Genomic DNA, 18,378 nt, shown 5'->3' on the forward strand with positions numbered 1-18,378 from the left:
TCAACCACGCATGGCCGGAGCGTGCATCCCCTCTTGAGAGATGTTGTGAAATAACACCGCCCAGATGTCTCTCCCCAGGGGCTCTGGCCTGGGCAGAGGTTGGGAGGGCAGGAGGAGGATGCCTGCTTACTGCTAACACCTGCTCTAATTGTTTTTGTTGTTGCCTGTGAGATCTTTCTTCTACAGTCACAGGGTCACTCTCACACACACCTCAAGAGCTCCACAGGAGGAGAAAGAAGCAGGAGAAGGGAGGCCTGGCCACATGCCTGGGGAGAAGCACGACATCCACAGTCACCTCTGAGAATAATTCTCAGGTGGAAGGAAAAGAACACCCATCTCATCACAGCATAATCAATACAACCTAAAACTTAGAACCAAAGTGCCAAATCAACAAATGCTTACATACATGTCATCCCGATACGAATGCCAGACATGTGTCAGTGTTCACAAATATTCCCACTGAGGAAGTAACCTGAGTAGCCGTCCACCTGCTAAAGTCGGGATCTGACTTGCACCTGCTGGCACCTGCTCTTCTCAGGACAGTCACTGCTGCTGACCTCAAAGAATTCCCCGTGAGCCTGGCTACTCTGTTTCACTTTGTTTTATTAAACAGTAACACACATCGCTTCTCGGCCTTTTGGCTAAGATCAAGTGTAGTATCTGTTCTTATCAGTAAACAGTAACACAGCTGCTAAAGGAAAACATCACTTGATGGCCCTAAGGAGACCACGGACATTCTCCCATTTGGGTTTCTTACCAATTAAGGGAAATCTAAAGGCTAGCCCACAGAGCACATGTGCAAAGTGTTAGGCTGACTATACGCTCAAGCAGGCTTTCCTGCTTTCTAACTAACAGCAGAAGTCACTCGTTTTTTCATTTCTGTCTTACACAAATTTTCACTGGAATGAGCCCTTTTCGTTTTAAATCTTTAACTTAATCTTCTAAACATTAGCTTAAAAATTATCTGTAACTCCTAATTTCTAATGTAAAACAAGAAGGCACCAAATTACTAAGCATATGCTTTATTCAACTGGTAATCCCAAGAATAAAGCCACTATAAGCAACAAGAACAGCTAAACAGCAACAGTTCTTGCCAGCAACTGTTCACAGCTAGTACCTTGTCCCAAACCAGTGGTTTACTTTGGCCACAGTGAGCTGAAGGACCAGGCTGACGAGGAAGTACTCCTCAGGCTCCTCCATCCACACCAGCTCTGCGTGGACGTCTCCCTCCGTGTCCGTGTGGTCCACGCAGTACGTCTGGCCCAACAAGTTAGAGCCATCGGGAAGGCTGGCGGCAGGTCGCATGCAAACCGGGGAGCTCACGCACCAGAAGGGCTTCCTGTATTCATCCAATAGGGTCACGTCCATGATGGAACAGCTCTATAAAAGAGGCAAAGGCTCATGAGAGTGATGTCAAGCACACCAGCTCGCCGTAGGCAATTCTGACTGTGCACCTCGCTGGTGGTGCTGTCTGCAGCAGCGCACTGTGTGCAGTTACACCCAGCATTTCCTGTCCCGGGGGAACAGTCACACTCATTCAAACCAGTGCGCGCCTGTAGCACTGTGAATATGGCACCGTGTTTGGTGCTGGAGCCTCAGAGAAATGTGTCGGGGACACTCCTGCCCTCGTGGGAACGTCAGTCCTTAGGCAGCTGACGCTACAGTAACGATACAAACACAGCACTGCTGTCTCCAAGCCTGGATTACAGTCACCTTCCATTCTTCTGTGTACTCAGCATTCCCAGTTCTGTTACCCCCACTCCATCCTTGCTTCCCTGTACCCCAACATCCTGCCTCTGTGGCTTTCCATTCACTCCCTCACTCCCATAACCCCCCAATGTTGTGAGCTGATTCCTTCGGGTACCCAGGGGAGCCATCATTGTCCTTGGACACTCAGTCCCTAAGCCATGCAGCCCCCAGATCCACTCCTCAGAGTTGCTTAGTTACTTGCTCCCAGTTAGACCTCTGGACTTATCACATCCCGTAAGTGTTCTGTTTGCAAAAGTAATACTAGAAGCATCTGGTTTCTGAACACATCTAGTCGTCTAGCTTATTCCTTCATCCACTCCCACTGCAACCACAGTGCAGCTAAAAGCACAGCATGGTCACACTGCAAGCCACATCTGGAGTGTATCCCGAGGTCAGGGGGGCAAGGCCACACTGCAAGCCACAACTCTAGAGTGCATCCTGAGATCATCAGGACATGACCATATGCCCAAACACAATGGAACCAAATGAAAACACGATCAGTGTGCCCTGCACATTGTATGTAGAAACACAGTTCCGGGAACTTTTCTTCCAACTGCACACAGGTCTGTCTCTTGCTATGCACAGATGTTGCAGTGAGAAACATGGACAGTACTGGCCAGTGCTGATCATGCACCTATGCCCACCAGCCCTGCCAGCAACCCTCCTGGCTCAGGCCTCTTTCATCCACTTTATATTCCACTGTCCCTGACTGAACTGACATCCCTGCCTGTGCACACACACCCGTCGCTCCTCCTTCAGCCCCCGCTCTGAGACAGGCAGTTATTTCCTGTGTGCGTCTGGACTTGGTTCTCATGTAGTACTGCAGAATCTTATACAGCTGCCAGTTCTGCCAAGAGTCCACACCACCTCAATGGCACAGTCAGTCCTACTATGGGACACCCCCTTCCCTCTCCCACAGCTCCAGCCCCTCCCTTGACCTTCCGCACCCTGCACACGGGGTGCCCTGAGCAGTGATGTGACTCGTCACAGAGAAATGTGAAGGCGCTTTCCTCACTTCTCTCAGCCTACTCCTCCATCTCCCCACGTACTTGGACAGGCTGTTTGTTCTCTGATGAGCCCAGCAACTGGCACTGTGGCTCATGTGCATTCCCCCGCCTCCCTCTCATCCTCCTTGTCCTTCAAGGGGCAGCCATCTCTTCACAGGGCCACTACATCCAGAGGGGACGTTTGTTCGTCTCCACCTCGGCAGCATCCTGAATCACTCAGCATCCCTTTCTTGAAAACACTCTTCCCGAATGCCTGCAGATCCAGTTCCCTGCAGCTTTCTACCAGCCCCGGTGCCAGGCTCCTCAAGGCTCTCCAGTACAGAATGCATCCACACAGCTCAAGAGACAAGCAATGTGCCTAGGATGTTCATCAGTGCATCTCTAAATGCACCCTTTACCTAAGCTCAAGATCTAAACATCCAAGCACTTCAAGGGTCCCTACAGCTCAGCAAACTCATCATTCTTCCGACACTCATCTCAGGGACTGATGGAGCTGGCACTGACGGGCCAGCTGGGCAAGCCCACATCCTGGGCAGCACCCTAGACCCAGCCATCAGAAAACCCTATGCTGTCCAGCAGATCAACCTCCCTATCTCCTTAGGGGCTCCACAGTCTGAAGGTTTACACAGACCCAAGTTCGGGGTACAAGCCTGACACCCAGTGTAAATACAGCATGAAACTGGGCCTCTGGAGGCGCTCCCCAGACATCCTGTCTGCTGAGGCCTGCTGCCTGGGCTTCCCAGCCTCCATATCAACACTTCAAAGTGGCCCGGCTTATGGTGTCTGCTGCAGCAGCCCAAAAGGACTAAGGCACAAAGTGACCTTTCTTTCTTTAAGGAATCACAACACCTGCCATGAAATGTGTCATCCACTTTCTACATTCTTACACTGTATGCGTCTGATTATGTCCTCCACAGTTGAAACCCAGTGGCAATTCCCACATCTCTCAACAACAGACTTGGGTAGGCTTTACCCGTCCAGTTCCTGGAGCCAGCTGCACACAGGCTTCCCTTCCAGGCACCCACAGGACAAGGAGTGGTCAAGACATTGTTGCTCCCATTTCAACACAGCACACACGCAGGACCATGCACCACGTGGCGGGGGAGGGTGGTTTTGTTGAAAGCATCTCACATGTCAAACTCGGTACACACTGAGTAACCAATGTATATTTACTGATGAGTACACAAGGACTGATCGATGAGACTGTGTTAGGAGAGCTCGTCAAGGCCAGAGGAGGAGAAATGAACGACACAGGACCTAGGTCAAGAGCCCACGCCACAGTGCGGTCTTGGGCAGTGGTCAGTTCTGCCAGCGCTGCAGTCCCTGCGCAGTCTCATCACAACCTGCTCAGACTCCAAACACAACATCTGGGAGAGCAGAGCACATGCGAAAATGTCCCACTCAAGGTCTAATTCTTAATTTTTAGTAAATATTTTTATCACAGGTCTCTAAATGTAGCAAAGAAAAATAAAGAGGTTAGGCCTGTGCCCCCCAAGATATGAAACAACATTCTCTTGTGTGTGATAAACTTAATTTTTCCCAAAGTTTAGACAGTTACTTGTAAATAATGGCACTGGTAAATACGCCTCTGTGTCACAGGGATCAAGAGCCAATGTTCTCTGTCTTGGCCACCATCAGTGACGGCGCTAATCAAGTCAGCACTCGGTCATCACCAACTTGCTGTTCTAACAGGGTGCCCACACAAAGGGTAAGACAAAGGCATGGGACAGGAGCTCTTCCAGAGCCATAGATCAACCCTGGCTCCAGGACTGAAAGCCCTACTCACCCCACAGACTAAGGTACAGAACAATGACATACAGGTGCCTGTGCACACAGAGCCCCAGAAGCAAACAGGACCGGGACAAAGCAGCATCGCTCCTCCTCGTCCTGCCCAGTCCTAACCCATCCAACAACTCTCCCATCCGTGCGAGTAACCAATGACTCAGCACAACTGGAACTGCTGCATGCTTGATGATGTTTTCAGGACATGCTACTTGCCTAGTCCAACTTTCAGCCCCACTCTCTCCACAAAGCAAGGAGCCTTCTGGAAAGAGAACACTGACGAACACTTGCCCGGGCACTTTCTCAGAGACCACCCACCTTTCCCATTCCACCACCCTCAGTGAAAAACAAAAGCTACTCAATAAACACTGATGACTGAATCAACAGGAAGTGCCAAAATCCTCAGACACTACAATAATCAATCCAAGACGCTCTAGCAGGCGCGCACACACACACACACACACACACACACACACACACACACACTCACACATAACACATTCCATTATATAAAAAACAGGTTATCTGAAATAAAATTTAAAATTTCTTTACCTTTACAAAGCCATCAAAAATATTTGTTTTCCAAGTAAGACCAATTTTTCCAACAAGAGGTAGATGTTCTCGGTTATTTTTAACATTTATAACAACGAGTTTGATGTGTCCATTTTCAATTTGTTCTGAAAATATTAAGATTAAGACTTGTTAATGATGACATATATGCTGACCAACACATCAACAATCCTCAGGTACTGTTCCCCAAGAAAGGCCTCATCCTGCTGGGGCCAGACTACCACTGGCACAGCTCAACCTGGTCCCCTGCTTAAGGCTGGAGTGGCATCTCTATGACAGAAAAACCATGGGAGTGTTCCAGCCAGGTGACGTCGGAGCTGGGAAAGATGGGGAAGTGAACCTTGATACCTACTCTGCCACTAATGGGAAAACGACGAGAAAACAAAAGTTCCTCTGACTTGGCTTCCCAAGTCAGCGATGGAAATGGAATACCAGAACTAAGGATCCTAAGGAGGCAGGTGCAGAAATATTAACAATAGGAAATGCAATTTGAGAAACGAGGTACTGAAGAGCAGGTGCACAGGAGGAGGAGGCAGGGAAAAGGCCCAGACACAAAAAGCATCTTGAGCCATCTGTCAAAACTTAAAACCACTTTTTCCTTTCCCTAGCTCACAGCTGACCACTTGCAGCACACTCCCTGGACGCCTGCCAGCCAAGGCCGCCACACCACGGCCTCTCCGAACAGGCCCCCACCACCCCTGCCACCATTACCTCTGAAATCCATCTTTCTTTTCCTTTTATATCCTGATAAATAAACCTGAATATCAAGCTTGTAAGTTAGGTATCTGTTTAAACAGATAAGTAACACTTGCCTATGAATTCTAGAAATGGGCCTTGGGAAAGTCAGCCGACGTTCCAAAGGAATCTAGCCCTCCCGATCAGCATAAAGAGAGGACGGAATTTATTGTACAGAACGTCAAGGGGCATGAACTACCAGAGGCACAGTAGAGACTGCAGGCAAAGTGGGCCTCGGCTTGGGTAATAAAGCTCTTAACACAGAGCTCGCTCTGGCAGATCACAGGCAAATAAGGTTTGCAGCTGATACGTCAGGGAGAAGATCCTGCTATGTCCTCATAAAAAAGTCAGGCAAATTTCTCAACAAACTGTGCTGAAGTTCCAGAGTGATAAAAAGCCATTATCAGATCTGCAACTGGTTCTGGGACATTTCTCCTCCCAACACGCACGGGCCATGCCCTCAGCAGACCTCAACTGCTGCTCTGCATTCCTTCACAGCCCCAGGCCACCCCATGCTCCGGACAGGACGCAGTTCTAGACATTCCAGACCCCCCACCTGCCACTGCATTAAACTTTGTCTTTTATCCTCAAACCTTGTCCTTATCATTTTGATTTGGGACAGCTGCCAAAAACCAGACTTTTGGTAAGGTCAAGAGCTTTACCAACACTGAAGCGCGCGCGCACACACACGTTACTATATTCAGATTTCATTACAGACATCTGAATAAAGGCAAAATGCAAATCATAGTGCCAGGAAGACAGAGAAAAATGCAGGGAAACTCCTCTCCTCTAACCCCACTTACCACATTTCCTACGACAAAATCAAACCAAAGCTAAACTGCCTTGGGAGACAGAGTCCTGTGGCAGATACTTCCTGTGGTATTCTCCAAACTAAGCGTAGCCAAAGGTTAAAGTCACGGCTTCACAGGGGCTCTCCTAGTGACAAAGCAATGTGCTCTGTGATAAAGCCATTTGCTTTAAGGGACAGACACCCTCCAAGCAGGCATTCCGAGCCCGGCAGGAGGGCATGCTCAGCCTCAGTCCTTGGCCAGTTCCAAGGGCAGACGCGGCCCACACTCTCCTCTCTGCGCAGGGTAATTAGCGCCCTGGGCGCAGGGACCAGTGCCAAACGACACTGACCCTTCCCAGGCACAGACCCCTCGGCCACCTCAGCAGGGCTCACGTGACGGGGAGGAAGTCTGTGCAGGCTCCCTAACAACATTCCAAATAGACCAGATGCGGCTCTGCTCTGCTCCCCACGACTGCACAGCCATGGCAGAGGACCCCGGCTGGCCCAGCCTAGGCAGACAGCGTGCTGGCAGCCAACCGCGCCACACAGACAACTCCGAGTTCATTGTCCACTGCCGCAAATAAACTGCAAATACAGCAACTGGCAACATCCACGCCAACTCAATGAGCTGCTGAACATCTCCTCAGGAGCCGAGTCAGCCGTGTGCATCGCCAGCTAGTCCCCCACTTCAAACTGCACACTCACGGTAAGTCAGAGGTCAACAGTTCCACAAAGCCTCAGAACCGCTCCATCTGTGACACACAAAGTTCGCCTCCTCTGACTTCCACGCCATCTTCACACGGAACGTATGCAGGCAAGCAGTAAATATACAACACAGCAGCTGTGATTCTTTTTTTTTTAAAGATTTATTTTTATTATTTTTTTTACTGGAAAGGCGGATGTACAGAGAGGAAGATCTTCCATCCGATGATTCACTCCCCAAGTGAGCGCAACGGCTGATGCTATGCCGATCCGAAGCCAGGAGCCTCTTCCGGGTCTCCCACGCGGGTGCAGGGTCCCAAAGCTTTGGGCCGTCCTCCACTGCTTTCCCGGGCCACAGGCAGGGAGCTGGAAGGGAAGCAGGGCTGCCAGGATTAGAAGCAGCGCCCATATGGGATCCCGGGCGTGCAAGGCGAGGACCTTAACCACTGTGCCACTGCGCCGGGCCAGCAGCTGTGATTCTTATCACCTTAACACAATACTTTAAATAGACCTTGATTCTGAAAATATTTGTTCATTTAAAAGGCAGAGTTGCTGGAAAAAAGACAGATCTTCTATTCATGGTTTATTTCCCAAATGGCCACAAGAACCCAGCACGTGCAGGCTGAAGCCAGGGGCCTGGCACTCCTGGCAGGCTTCCCGCGTGAGCTGCCGGGTCCAGGCACGCAGGCCGCCCTCCGCAGCTCTGCCAGCAGCACTAGCAGGAGCTGGTGGGCAGTGCAGCTCACATGGGATGCCGACTTTGCAGGCAGTTGCCGAAGCCCCTCAGAGGAACACTGTGAACTGGGTAACGCGGTTTCTGAACCCACAGCTGAGGAAACTGAAGTGCAGGGAGTGGGCAGTCGCCCAAGGTCACTGGGAGGTGGCAGAGACATGACAGAGCCACTTGCTGGAACATGGCCGACGTTACAGGAGTCATGAACTCATCCAGTACCTTACAGATCAGAAAACAATGGAGAATGTACATTCAAATTCCCCAGGAGCTTCATTTTCGTCTTACTCATACCAGAGGAAAAAATCTACCTCTAAATTAAACAAAAAATGAAGAAACAGAGCCCTGCGCACCCCCCAGACTGTGGGCACTTTCCTGGTCTCGGAGCGCAGTGCTCACTACGCCCACTCCTGACCGTCCTCCTAACCAAGTCACACACGGGACTCTGCCCTGAGTCATACACAGCCCTGCAGAGCCACAGCCAGACGTGCACAGTGTGAGGAGGCCACAAGGAGTAGGGAACGGTCTCCTGAGCAAAGCCCAGCCCCTCTCTTGGGGTCAGGAGGCAGGACTGTGATGTGGGCTCCTACCCAGTATAACATGCTGTCAGGAGAAGCCACCGCACATGCCCAGGTACATGCACAGCCAGACGCCCCTGGAGAGACTGTAAGCTCAGCACCTGTGCCGCTTACACCACTCAGAGGCATCCTGCTGCTCCAGTCTCAATGTCTCAGCACGTACCGCCATCCCTACAACGCGGCCAGAGACAAGTCAAGGTGTGACACCCCGGCTCCCAAGGACACTGCACAGGTGGGTGGTCTACAGAGCCGGAAGACCGCACGCCAGTCCCGCTTAGTAATTCAGTAGCTAACCATGGTCAGGGAGACTACAGGAAGTGCTTTATAAGCCTTTGTGAGGAGCAACGGCATTAGTAACAAATGTTAACATAAGGAGCTCACTTAAGCCGGCAGGGGGAACTATGCACTTAATACGCATTTTCTCAGTAGTACTTGACCCAAAGACCAGCACCAAGTTCAACACCAAGCACAAAGAAGGTCACAGTTAAAGTGTAGAAGAGTAAGCAGTGAGAGGAAGTGCACTTACTCAAGATACCAACAGATTCAATGCAATTACAACCAAATCTCAGCAGTCACTTAACAGTCTACAAATAATGCTTAGGAAAAAAAACAAAATACTTCAAACTTCACATGGAAGTACAATGTACCTAAAATAGTCTAAACAACCTTAAAAAGAGGGAAGAAGTTGGCTTCAAGACTCTGTGTGAAACAAAAAACTCCTAATAGATAAGGTAATCTTAACAATACAAAGTTGGGCCCCCCACGGCAGTGGAGGCCTGCCCATGCAGAGTACCGGAGCCAGGTCAGACCCAATGCCGGGACTGGGCCCACGGGCACTGTCGCCACACGGTGAGAGCCATGTGGAGGTCAGAGCGAGAGATTTCTCCCCGCATGGTGAGTAAACCATGAGGGAATCCTGGGACAGGGTTAAGGGCCCTAGCCTGCCCTGCAACCACCACCTTGTGGCAGCAGGAAGCTAGGGGATGGGAGTTCAACCCTGGCATAGGTCGGGGGCACACCAGGCTGAACCAGTTCACATCACCTGCTGGTAAACTCAAGCACCAGAACAGAGTGTAGGTCGGGCCAGGTATGATGACAACACATACAGGTGTACATTAAGGCTGGGATCCGATGCCTGCTGGGCTGGGCTAAGCCATAACCCTCACCAGTGGGGTGGGCCGGGCTGGGTCAGGCTACAACACCCACTGGCAAATGCCAATGTGAGGTGGGCCATACCAAACTGGGCCACAATGCCCAACCAGCACATGTGAGAACCAGGGAAGGAAGGGGCAAAACCAGGATGGGGCAAAGCCGGTAGGGGGAATGTGGAGGACTTTCCTGCTGGACAGCCACTCCCACTGGAGAGCATGAGCTGGGGTGGGGGCAGACCGGACCAGGCAGGGCTAGAACACCTGTGGGCATCCTGTAAGCTAGATCAGGGAAAAACCAGGCAGGGCTGATTGTTCCTACTGATGCAGGTGTAAGTCAGAGTGGGTGAGGGTTAGTTGGGCTCTGCCGCAGCATCAGCTGGCAGAGGCTGGCACTGAGGGCTAATTCTGTCAAGTTAAACTGCAGAACCACCTGGAGAGTGCATAGTCCGGGAGTGGGAGTGGCTTAGTAGGGGAATAGTGGGCACCTCCCTCTTGAGTTGCCACTCCAACTGGTGAACATGAGAACCAGGACTGGGGCAAGCATAGCTAGACAGAGAGTACTACCCGCCAGCACTTGTGTGGGCTGGATGTTGGTGCTGGTTGGATTGAACTAGGCTTCAATGCCCACTGACATGCATGAAAACTGAATGGGATGTGGGACAGATCAGACCAGTCTGCTGTACATAATGACAAGCACGGGAACCAGGGCAGGGGGTGGGATGCCCTGACCAGGCTGCAGCTCACACCGGTTTACGTGAGGGCTGAGTATGAAGTGAGCAGGATCGGGCTGGGCTGCAGCATCCATTGGTTCATGTAAAAGACAGGGCTGAAGACAGAACTGACCCATGAACTGAAACCGCCAGCGTATGCATAAGCTGACTGGGGCGACAGACTGTGCCGGACCCTGTACTGGCAAGCACACACAAAAATCATGTCTGGGATCAACTCAGATGAAGTTTCTTTGGGGATCCCCCCAAGTGAACTGCTGGACCCAAACCTCAACCATGAAGAGAAGTGCAGGTTCCATGGTCTGACCATGGAGTGCATGTGTCAAAGCTGAGCCTCCTCAGTGGTTCTGTCAGAGCAGTGGACAGCATATCCAGGTGTATATGGAGGATATGGCAGTCCATCAGTAGCTTATAGAGGTCAGAGGACATTGATCAACTAGTCCAGTCATGTGTTGGCATTGACAATCTGGGCAAACGGAGACTCTAATGTGAACTATGTGGGCCAATGGATTCTGGAGAGATTTCATTGTGCTTAGAATAGCAGACTGGCAACAATTCACAACTGTTGAATTATCAAAACCATTTGAGCAGTGCCCTTGGAGCATGCCCCACATCGGAGACCCTGGCATGGTTGGGAGGCTGGGTAGGGCTTCTCCCTTTATCTCCCACTTTCCCCAGATACAGGAAAAAAAGAGAGAGAAAGAATGTAGAAGCAATGGTCTTACCCACTTTCCCGTAGCCCTTGACCCTTTCTTTGTGCCCTAATCAACTATGCAAAATTCATCAAAATAAAATATAATAATTTTAAATATAAAATGAAATATTTGCTTGTGCATCCAGAAAATAAAACCAATTTTTAAAACAGGGGAAATGAATGAATGAACGTGGCATATCATTCGATAGAATACCGCTTTGTCAATGACTAGGAATGAACCAGGAATACTGACACCAGCACAGCCGAAGACACTGGACCCAAGATGGGTGTGAGAGATCCTAGAGAAAGACCCTGACCATGTGACTCCATTTATATGAAATGGAATTGATCCAGGGTGGAAAACAATATTCTGTAGAAGCCCTTGTACTAGTCTTGTATATTTTCCGAGGTTGGAAATCATATCAAAACAGGTTATAGAAAACAAGCACTCAATAAACACACTCTGTTAGCAGGTGCTTCAGTCCTCCAGGGGCCCTCTGCTCACTCCCTGTCCAAGCTGGGTACAGCCTGCACCTCTGCCCTCAGAACTTCTCCGAGAATCCACTCCCTCAGCATGTCTGCATGCATCCCGTGGCTGAAAGCCCTCTTCAACCCACGCTCCTCTCTGACTTTCCAAAGCGCTACAGCATGTATGTTCATCACACAGGAGAGGTTCTGCCCATTATATCTGTCTCCTCAAAAACCTTGCAGTCTGAGAAAGGAAAGGGCCTGCCCTCCACGGCAAGTTAATGGCACTGCGCACATCTCTCATTTCATGGACAGGCTCAGAGGCCACTCTGCCTCATTAGTACACAGAACACAGAGAGGGTGGGAAGCACAGAATAAGAGATTGAGTGACTGGCCTTCCTGGAGCAATCAGAAAGACAAAGAAAAAGGGTCCAATGGATCAGAGCTGCTGGAGGCAGAAATAGCCACAACTAAAATGGTAAGGCCAGTGGGGAGAAATTCAGTGAGACAGTGCTGAGACTGCAAGCCCCACCAGCAGGCTGCCCCGAAGCCCGACCCAGTCAGACACACTGAGTGCACAGAGGTGCTGACCCGCTCCTAGGTATACACGCTGAGTACTGAAGCACCTCCGTGATCGTAGAAATGACTGCCACGTAGTAATCAGCCAGTATTAATTAGGCCACAGATATGTGACATTACAAAGGAAAAACTGATAACAAAGTGATATAATCATTGCATTGATGAAACAGCATCAGCACTAACTTTTTTTTAAAAGATTTATTTTATTTTTATTGGAAAGGCGGATATACAGAGAGGAGAGACAGAGAGGAAGATCTTCCATCCAATGATTCACTCCCCAAGTGAGCGCAATGGGTGATGCCATGCCAGTCCGAAGCTAGGAGCCTCTTCCGGGCCTCCCAAAACGGGTGCAGGGTCCCAAAGCTGTGGGCTGTCCTCCACTGCTTTCCCCGGGCCACAGGCAGGGAGCTGGATGGGAAGTGGGGCTGCCAGGATTAGAAGCAGCGCCCATATGGGATCCCGGGCATGCAAAGTGAGGACCTTAACCACTGCACCACCGCGCCGGGCCAGCACTGACTCTTTAAGCGAAAAAATCTTTAGTAACAGCCCATTCCCTATTAGGGACCTACATAAATCTCCCAGAGAATAACCATGGCTCCTCTAGTTAGCTTCACTAATTAGTTTTAGATATGTCTGGTTTTTTCAGACCCTCCATTTAGGCTATGTTTAAGTAGCTAATTCTGTCCAGGCATAGCTCTTGGAGTAACAAAAGTGATATGGTCTCTAGACACAGGAAAAATCAAAAAATGCTCTTCCGATTTCTTTGGTTATAGTGGGTGCAAACGTAAAGCACAGTGTGGTATTACTATCTGTGGGAAACGAGACACGCCCCTGACTTTGCAGGCCACTCTTCAGATCCCTTCCAGGCTTTCTGTGTGCGTTAGGCATGACACACGCTCTAAATCTTTTGAGCCACTGTCCTTCTACATGTTTCACATTAGGTGGGATCTAACAGGCTATGCATTCTGGTGGTTTCACCCATGATACTGGATGAAATTAACAATTAATTTGAGTGTAAAGAGAATAAACTATGTGGCTGGACTCTACAATGTCACGGCTGGCTAACTCAATAGCGCTAGCAGCAGCTTTTCTATTGCTATTAAAGGTTCAAACTGGCACAAGACTCATTAGTATCTTTTTTGCCTTCAGATCAGCTTATCTGCCCAGTTCATGTGAATACATGTGTTTTTCCTAGGCTTGTCCTTTCAGAGAATTCCGCATATCTGGATGCCTGTTTGAGGCTCCCAGTACCTGTTCTCCTGTGCAGTACACCCCTTTGGTCCTCAGACAGCCCAGCCAGGCAACGCTCCAGCCTGTCTGCAGAAGCCAGGCTCAGTGAGGGATGGCAGTCTCAAGTCCAGGATCCCAGTGGAGACACTCCATTCTGGAATGGCAAGTAGCAATGAAGACGCGACAACAAAGTATCTGTTCCAATGTTTCCAGGTAACTACCATCCCCAAAAGCACAGCAGCTGTTTCTAATGCCTTACTCATGACGAATGCTTATACAGTACATTGCAATCTAGGCAAGAACAAGCAATATCAGCAAAATAGGAAGCAGGAAATTATCCATTCTTAAAATCACAGCACAAAAATGACACGCAAAGTGCGCACGCTAACAACGCCCAAGAGCCGTGATTCCTGAGACAGCTCAGGTTTCCGCAGTCTGAGCCACCTGCCCCCAGCCCTGCGAGGTTGCCCTAAGGCCCATTGCTCCTGTGCCCTGAGCATTGGCTGCTGTGTCCCACCCAGGAAGCACAGACTATCTGATCAGTATTCTAATGAAAGGTACGCTGGAAAAAAAAAAAAAAACAAGGCTATACAGCAGACCTGGCAAACATTAAATTGGAACACAAAATACCCTGACAATGATAACACAGAAGCATTAGTAATAAAAAAAACTCTGAGACAGACAAAAATCTAAAACACAGTACATCAATTCCTTCCAAATTAATGTACATATTTAACAGGGATGTAATCAAAATCAACTAAGATATTTTAAATTTTGCCCAAAAATCAAATTCCCCTAATAGTATAAACGCACAAATGCAGGGACGACATTAAGGCAAAGCACTTCCCACAAACTAAAAAGTTAGGAAAAGCAACAGAGTAAAAGACGGAAGTGCTGCAAGAATCCATGCTAAATTAAGACCTTTCTTATAAAAAGTTGAGAATTCTAATGACTTCTTGCCAAACTAAATAAGTAAAGAGTTAAATATGTAAAGTAGCGAGTATTCAAAGTAAAAAAAGAATGCCCACCAACCTAGAATTCTGTGAAACTGAAGCTTAAAGTAAGTCTCAGACAACAGCTCGGAGGGATTTTTCCCCAGTAGATTGGTCTTACATGAAATACAAAGAGAAAGATTCCAGGAAAATAACAAGTCGGAAACGCAGGTCTGCACGTAGACATGAAGAATGAACAAGCGAAGACTAAACAACAGCTTTCACATTCTGGTTCATATCTGCTCTAACCAACAAGAGTTTGCTCAAAATAAAAACAAAATTGGATCAACTAGGTACATGCATATTTATGATCGGAAATGCTTACAAACACTAAAATGAAATGAATGAGAGCAATGGCACAGTGATAGGTAGGAAGCAGGATTATTTAGTTACAAGGAATTCGGTACCATGTGTAAAGTACAGTGTTACCTGAAAGTGGACTTGGAGTAACTGTATATTACAGATTCCAGGCTAACAACTAAAAATAGCTTATATGAAGGAATATGCTTGAAAGGCGAAGAGGGGACAGAAGCTGTAATCTTGTAGAATACTCGATTTAAACCACAAAAGATAGGAAAAAAGTGGAAGGCATAGCTAGGAACAGAGAAACCAGGGTAACAACAGGCACAGTAACAAAAAGGTGAAATTAACCCATCGCCTTTAACACTACTGTTCTAACTACACCAGGCAGGAGACCAAGACTGTCGCTGCGAGCACAGAAAGAAACCCAATGCAATTCTAGAGACACATGTCAATTACAACAGGCAGATGGAGGAAATATACCATGCTAGCAACTACCAAAGTGAGAGTGGCTATATTCGTTTTGTAGACAACAGATGTTAGAAAAAAGAAAGGTATCAGGGATCGAGAAGGGCATTAGATAATGATAAATGGGTCAATTCTCCAAGAAGATATAGCAATCTTTAATGTTTATGCGCCTAATAAGACAGCAACAAAATATATGAGGCCAAACTGATAGAAGTGCAAGGAGAAATAAATGAGTCCACTGTCACATTTGGAGCCTTGAACAGCCTCTATCAGAAACGGACAGACCCAGGAGGTACAAAGTCAGTAAGGACACAGCTGACTCCACAACATCAATCACCCGGAAACTCAACATCTGGGACTCACAACAGCACAACTCACGTTCTTCTTAAACTCACACAGAACATTCACCAAGAGACAAAACTATGAACCACAAAACCACAAAACACACCTGAACAAATTTAAAACCAGAAACCACAGGATGTCTGCCTTAAACCGCAATGGAATTACACTGGAAATCACTAACAAAGTTATCGGGAAAATCTCACAACACTCGGAGTGGACAACCTACTTCTAAATCACTTGTCACAAACGAAATCTCAAGAGAACATTTTAAAATATTTTCATTTAAGTGACAATGAAAATACAACTTGTCAAACTTTGGGTATGCAGTGAAAGCTGTCCTTTGAGAAACGAGCCGTGCGGGACAGTACATCAGAGAGAGAGAGGAGGAAGCATCGCACACGTCCATGTCGGAGCAGGAGCAAATCCAACCAAGCTAAGCAGAAGGAAAAAGAACAAAATTCAGAGCATTTATCTGTAAATCCGAAAACAGGAAATCAATTTAGAAAATCAATTAAACCAAATGCTGGTTCTTTGAAAAGATCAACAAAATTATCAAGTATCTAGCCAGGCAAATTAAGAAAAAAAGAGAAGAAACAAATTACTAATATCAGATATAAGAGAGGGTACCATTGGTATAGATCGCATGGATATTAAAAGGACAATAAATGAGTACCACAAACAATGCAAAACCCACAGATTTAATAACTTAGATGAAAATGACCAATTCCTTGAAAGACACAATCTGCCAAAACTGGCACAAAATGGCCAATCTGAATTAGTCTACACATATTAAAGAAATATAATCAGTAGTTATCAATCTTGCAAAATAGAAGGCATTTAGGTCCACATGAGTTCACTGGAAAATTCCTCCAAACATTATAGGAAGAAATTAAATCAATTCTCTATGGTCTCTTTTAAAAACTAGCAGCAGGATGTGTCCTTCCTAACTCATTCTATGAAATAAGCACTGTGATTTAGAAATTAAAGATACTGTAAGAAGTGAAAATTATAAACTACTATCTTGTGAACATCAACGAAAAAACTTCAACAAAATATGAACAAATCAAACCAACAATGCTGTAAGGGAGTCAGGTAGATTCTATCCTAAGTATGCAAAACCGGGTCACTTGAAAATCAATTCATACAAACCACTGGATCAACAGGCCAAGGAAGAAACATCACTTGGTCACAGTTACAGACAGAATAAAACACCTGACAAAGCCCAACGACCACTTATAACAAAAAAAAATTTAGTCAACTAGGAAGGCAGGCAAACTTCCTCAACTTACCAAGAATATTTACAAAACAGTCTCCAGCTGACCTGGTGCTTGGTGGTGAGAAACAAGGCTTCCTGCTTCACCAGGAATCGTAAACCCCCACTGAAGTCCCCAGTTAGGCAATAACAGAATAAGAGGAAATTAAAGGTATCCTGATTAAGGAAGGAAAAAAATAAAACCATCCTTCACAGATGACATGATCATCTCTGGAACAGCCAGAATCCAGAGTAGGGACAACACCAAACACTGGTGAGGAAATGGAGCAATGCCACCTGCAGGATGGAGGTGCTGGAGACACCTGTCCACCTCGTACCGAGATAAACGCATTCCCACCACAGGATCCCGCAATCACACTCCTCCGTACTCATCACCTAAGGAGCCCCACACAGCCAGACACCGGCATCTCCAGCAGCTTTGTTACACTTCTGCCAAAACCTGGACACAAACAAGAAAATGTCCTTCAGCAGGCAAACGGATGAAAAACAAACAAATCCCGCGGTATATATCTTGATGATGACTATCACTCCGAAGAGCAAGGAGCTCCTGAGCCACAGGAAGACATGGAGAAACCTTCACTGTGTCGTATTGACTGTATAATCATCATCGCAATTGCATCGCATCCAGGAAAACAAGGAATTGAGAAGACAACAAGACGACACGGCCTGGCCACGAGGACGGCTGAGGGAGTGAGGTTCCCCGCTAGGATACCACAAGGGGGGACACACACAGTTCTCAGTGAACCCCACTGTGAATTACACATCAACTGTAACATCCTGCTCCAGCAGAGGGTGCTAATAACAGGTTAGTGCACTTGCAGGTAAAAGATAGCAGGAAGCCCACCTCTCTCTACTCTTTGTTGGGAAACTCAAACTGCCCTATAAAAAGTATTTTTTAGTCAAATGATAAAAACAAAATACTTAATTATTTTAAAATGATTTCTCGAGCCCAGCGCGATAGCGTAATGGTTAAGGTCTTCACCGTGAACGCACCGGGATCCCTTATGTGCGCCAGTTCTAATCCCTGCAGCTCCGCTTCCCATCCAGCTCCCTGCTTGTGGCCTGGGAAAGCAGTCAAGGATGGTCCAAAGCCTTGGGACCCTGCATCCGTGTGGGAGACTTGGAAGAGGCTCCTGGCTTCAGATCAGTGCAGCTCTGGCTGTTGTGGCCACTTGGGGAGAGAACCAGTAGATGGAAGATCTTCCTCTCTGTCTCTTCTCCTCTCTGTATATCTGATTTTCCAATGAAAATAAAATAAATCTTTAAAAACAAATGGGAAGGGGTACAGAGCTCTAAGAAATAAACACCATCAAACTGTCCACAACTTATTCTGCATTCTTCATTGGGATTGTTCTGTCTGAAAGCAAACATTTCATAAATCCTTTGATTACTGGTATTCCTTATAAATTCAGTTCTAGAACCATTTGGCCAATCTCGGGCAAATCACTCTACATAATACATTCTACTCTGACGCTCTAAACACTTCACCTAACCTTTAAAGGATGATATA

The 18,378-nt window shown here is 47.6% G+C and overlaps 1 protein-coding gene and 1 pseudogene across 1 annotated transcript in view; one reads left to right on the forward strand and one right to left on the reverse strand.

The window, feature by feature from the left end:
* Window positions 1–621: 621 nt before the first annotated feature.
* Window positions 622–775, forward strand: LOC121159767 (annotated as a pseudogene).
* Window positions 776–1,010: 235 nt separating this feature from the next.
* FBXO15 (F-box protein 15) overlaps window positions 1,011–18,378 on the reverse strand; it is a 40,924-nt gene continuing 23,556 nt past the window's right edge. The window contains exons 9-10 of the mRNA XM_040984777.1: window positions 5,091–5,215; window positions 1,011–1,380 (exon numbers count right to left, since the gene is read on the reverse strand). Coding sequence (XP_040840711.1) covers window positions 1,111–1,380; window positions 5,091–5,215 — 395 coding nt within the window. The 3' untranslated portion in view covers window positions 1,011–1,110. The remainder of the gene's footprint in view (window positions 1,381–5,090; window positions 5,216–18,378) is intronic.

This window comes from Ochotona curzoniae, unplaced genomic scaffold (genome assembly GCF_017591425.1).
Source record: "Ochotona curzoniae isolate NIBS_2020 unplaced genomic scaffold, NIBS_Ocur_1.0 contig_43, whole genome shotgun sequence".
In the NCBI taxonomy this organism is placed as follows: Eukaryota; Metazoa; Chordata; class Mammalia; order Lagomorpha; family Ochotonidae; genus Ochotona; species Ochotona curzoniae.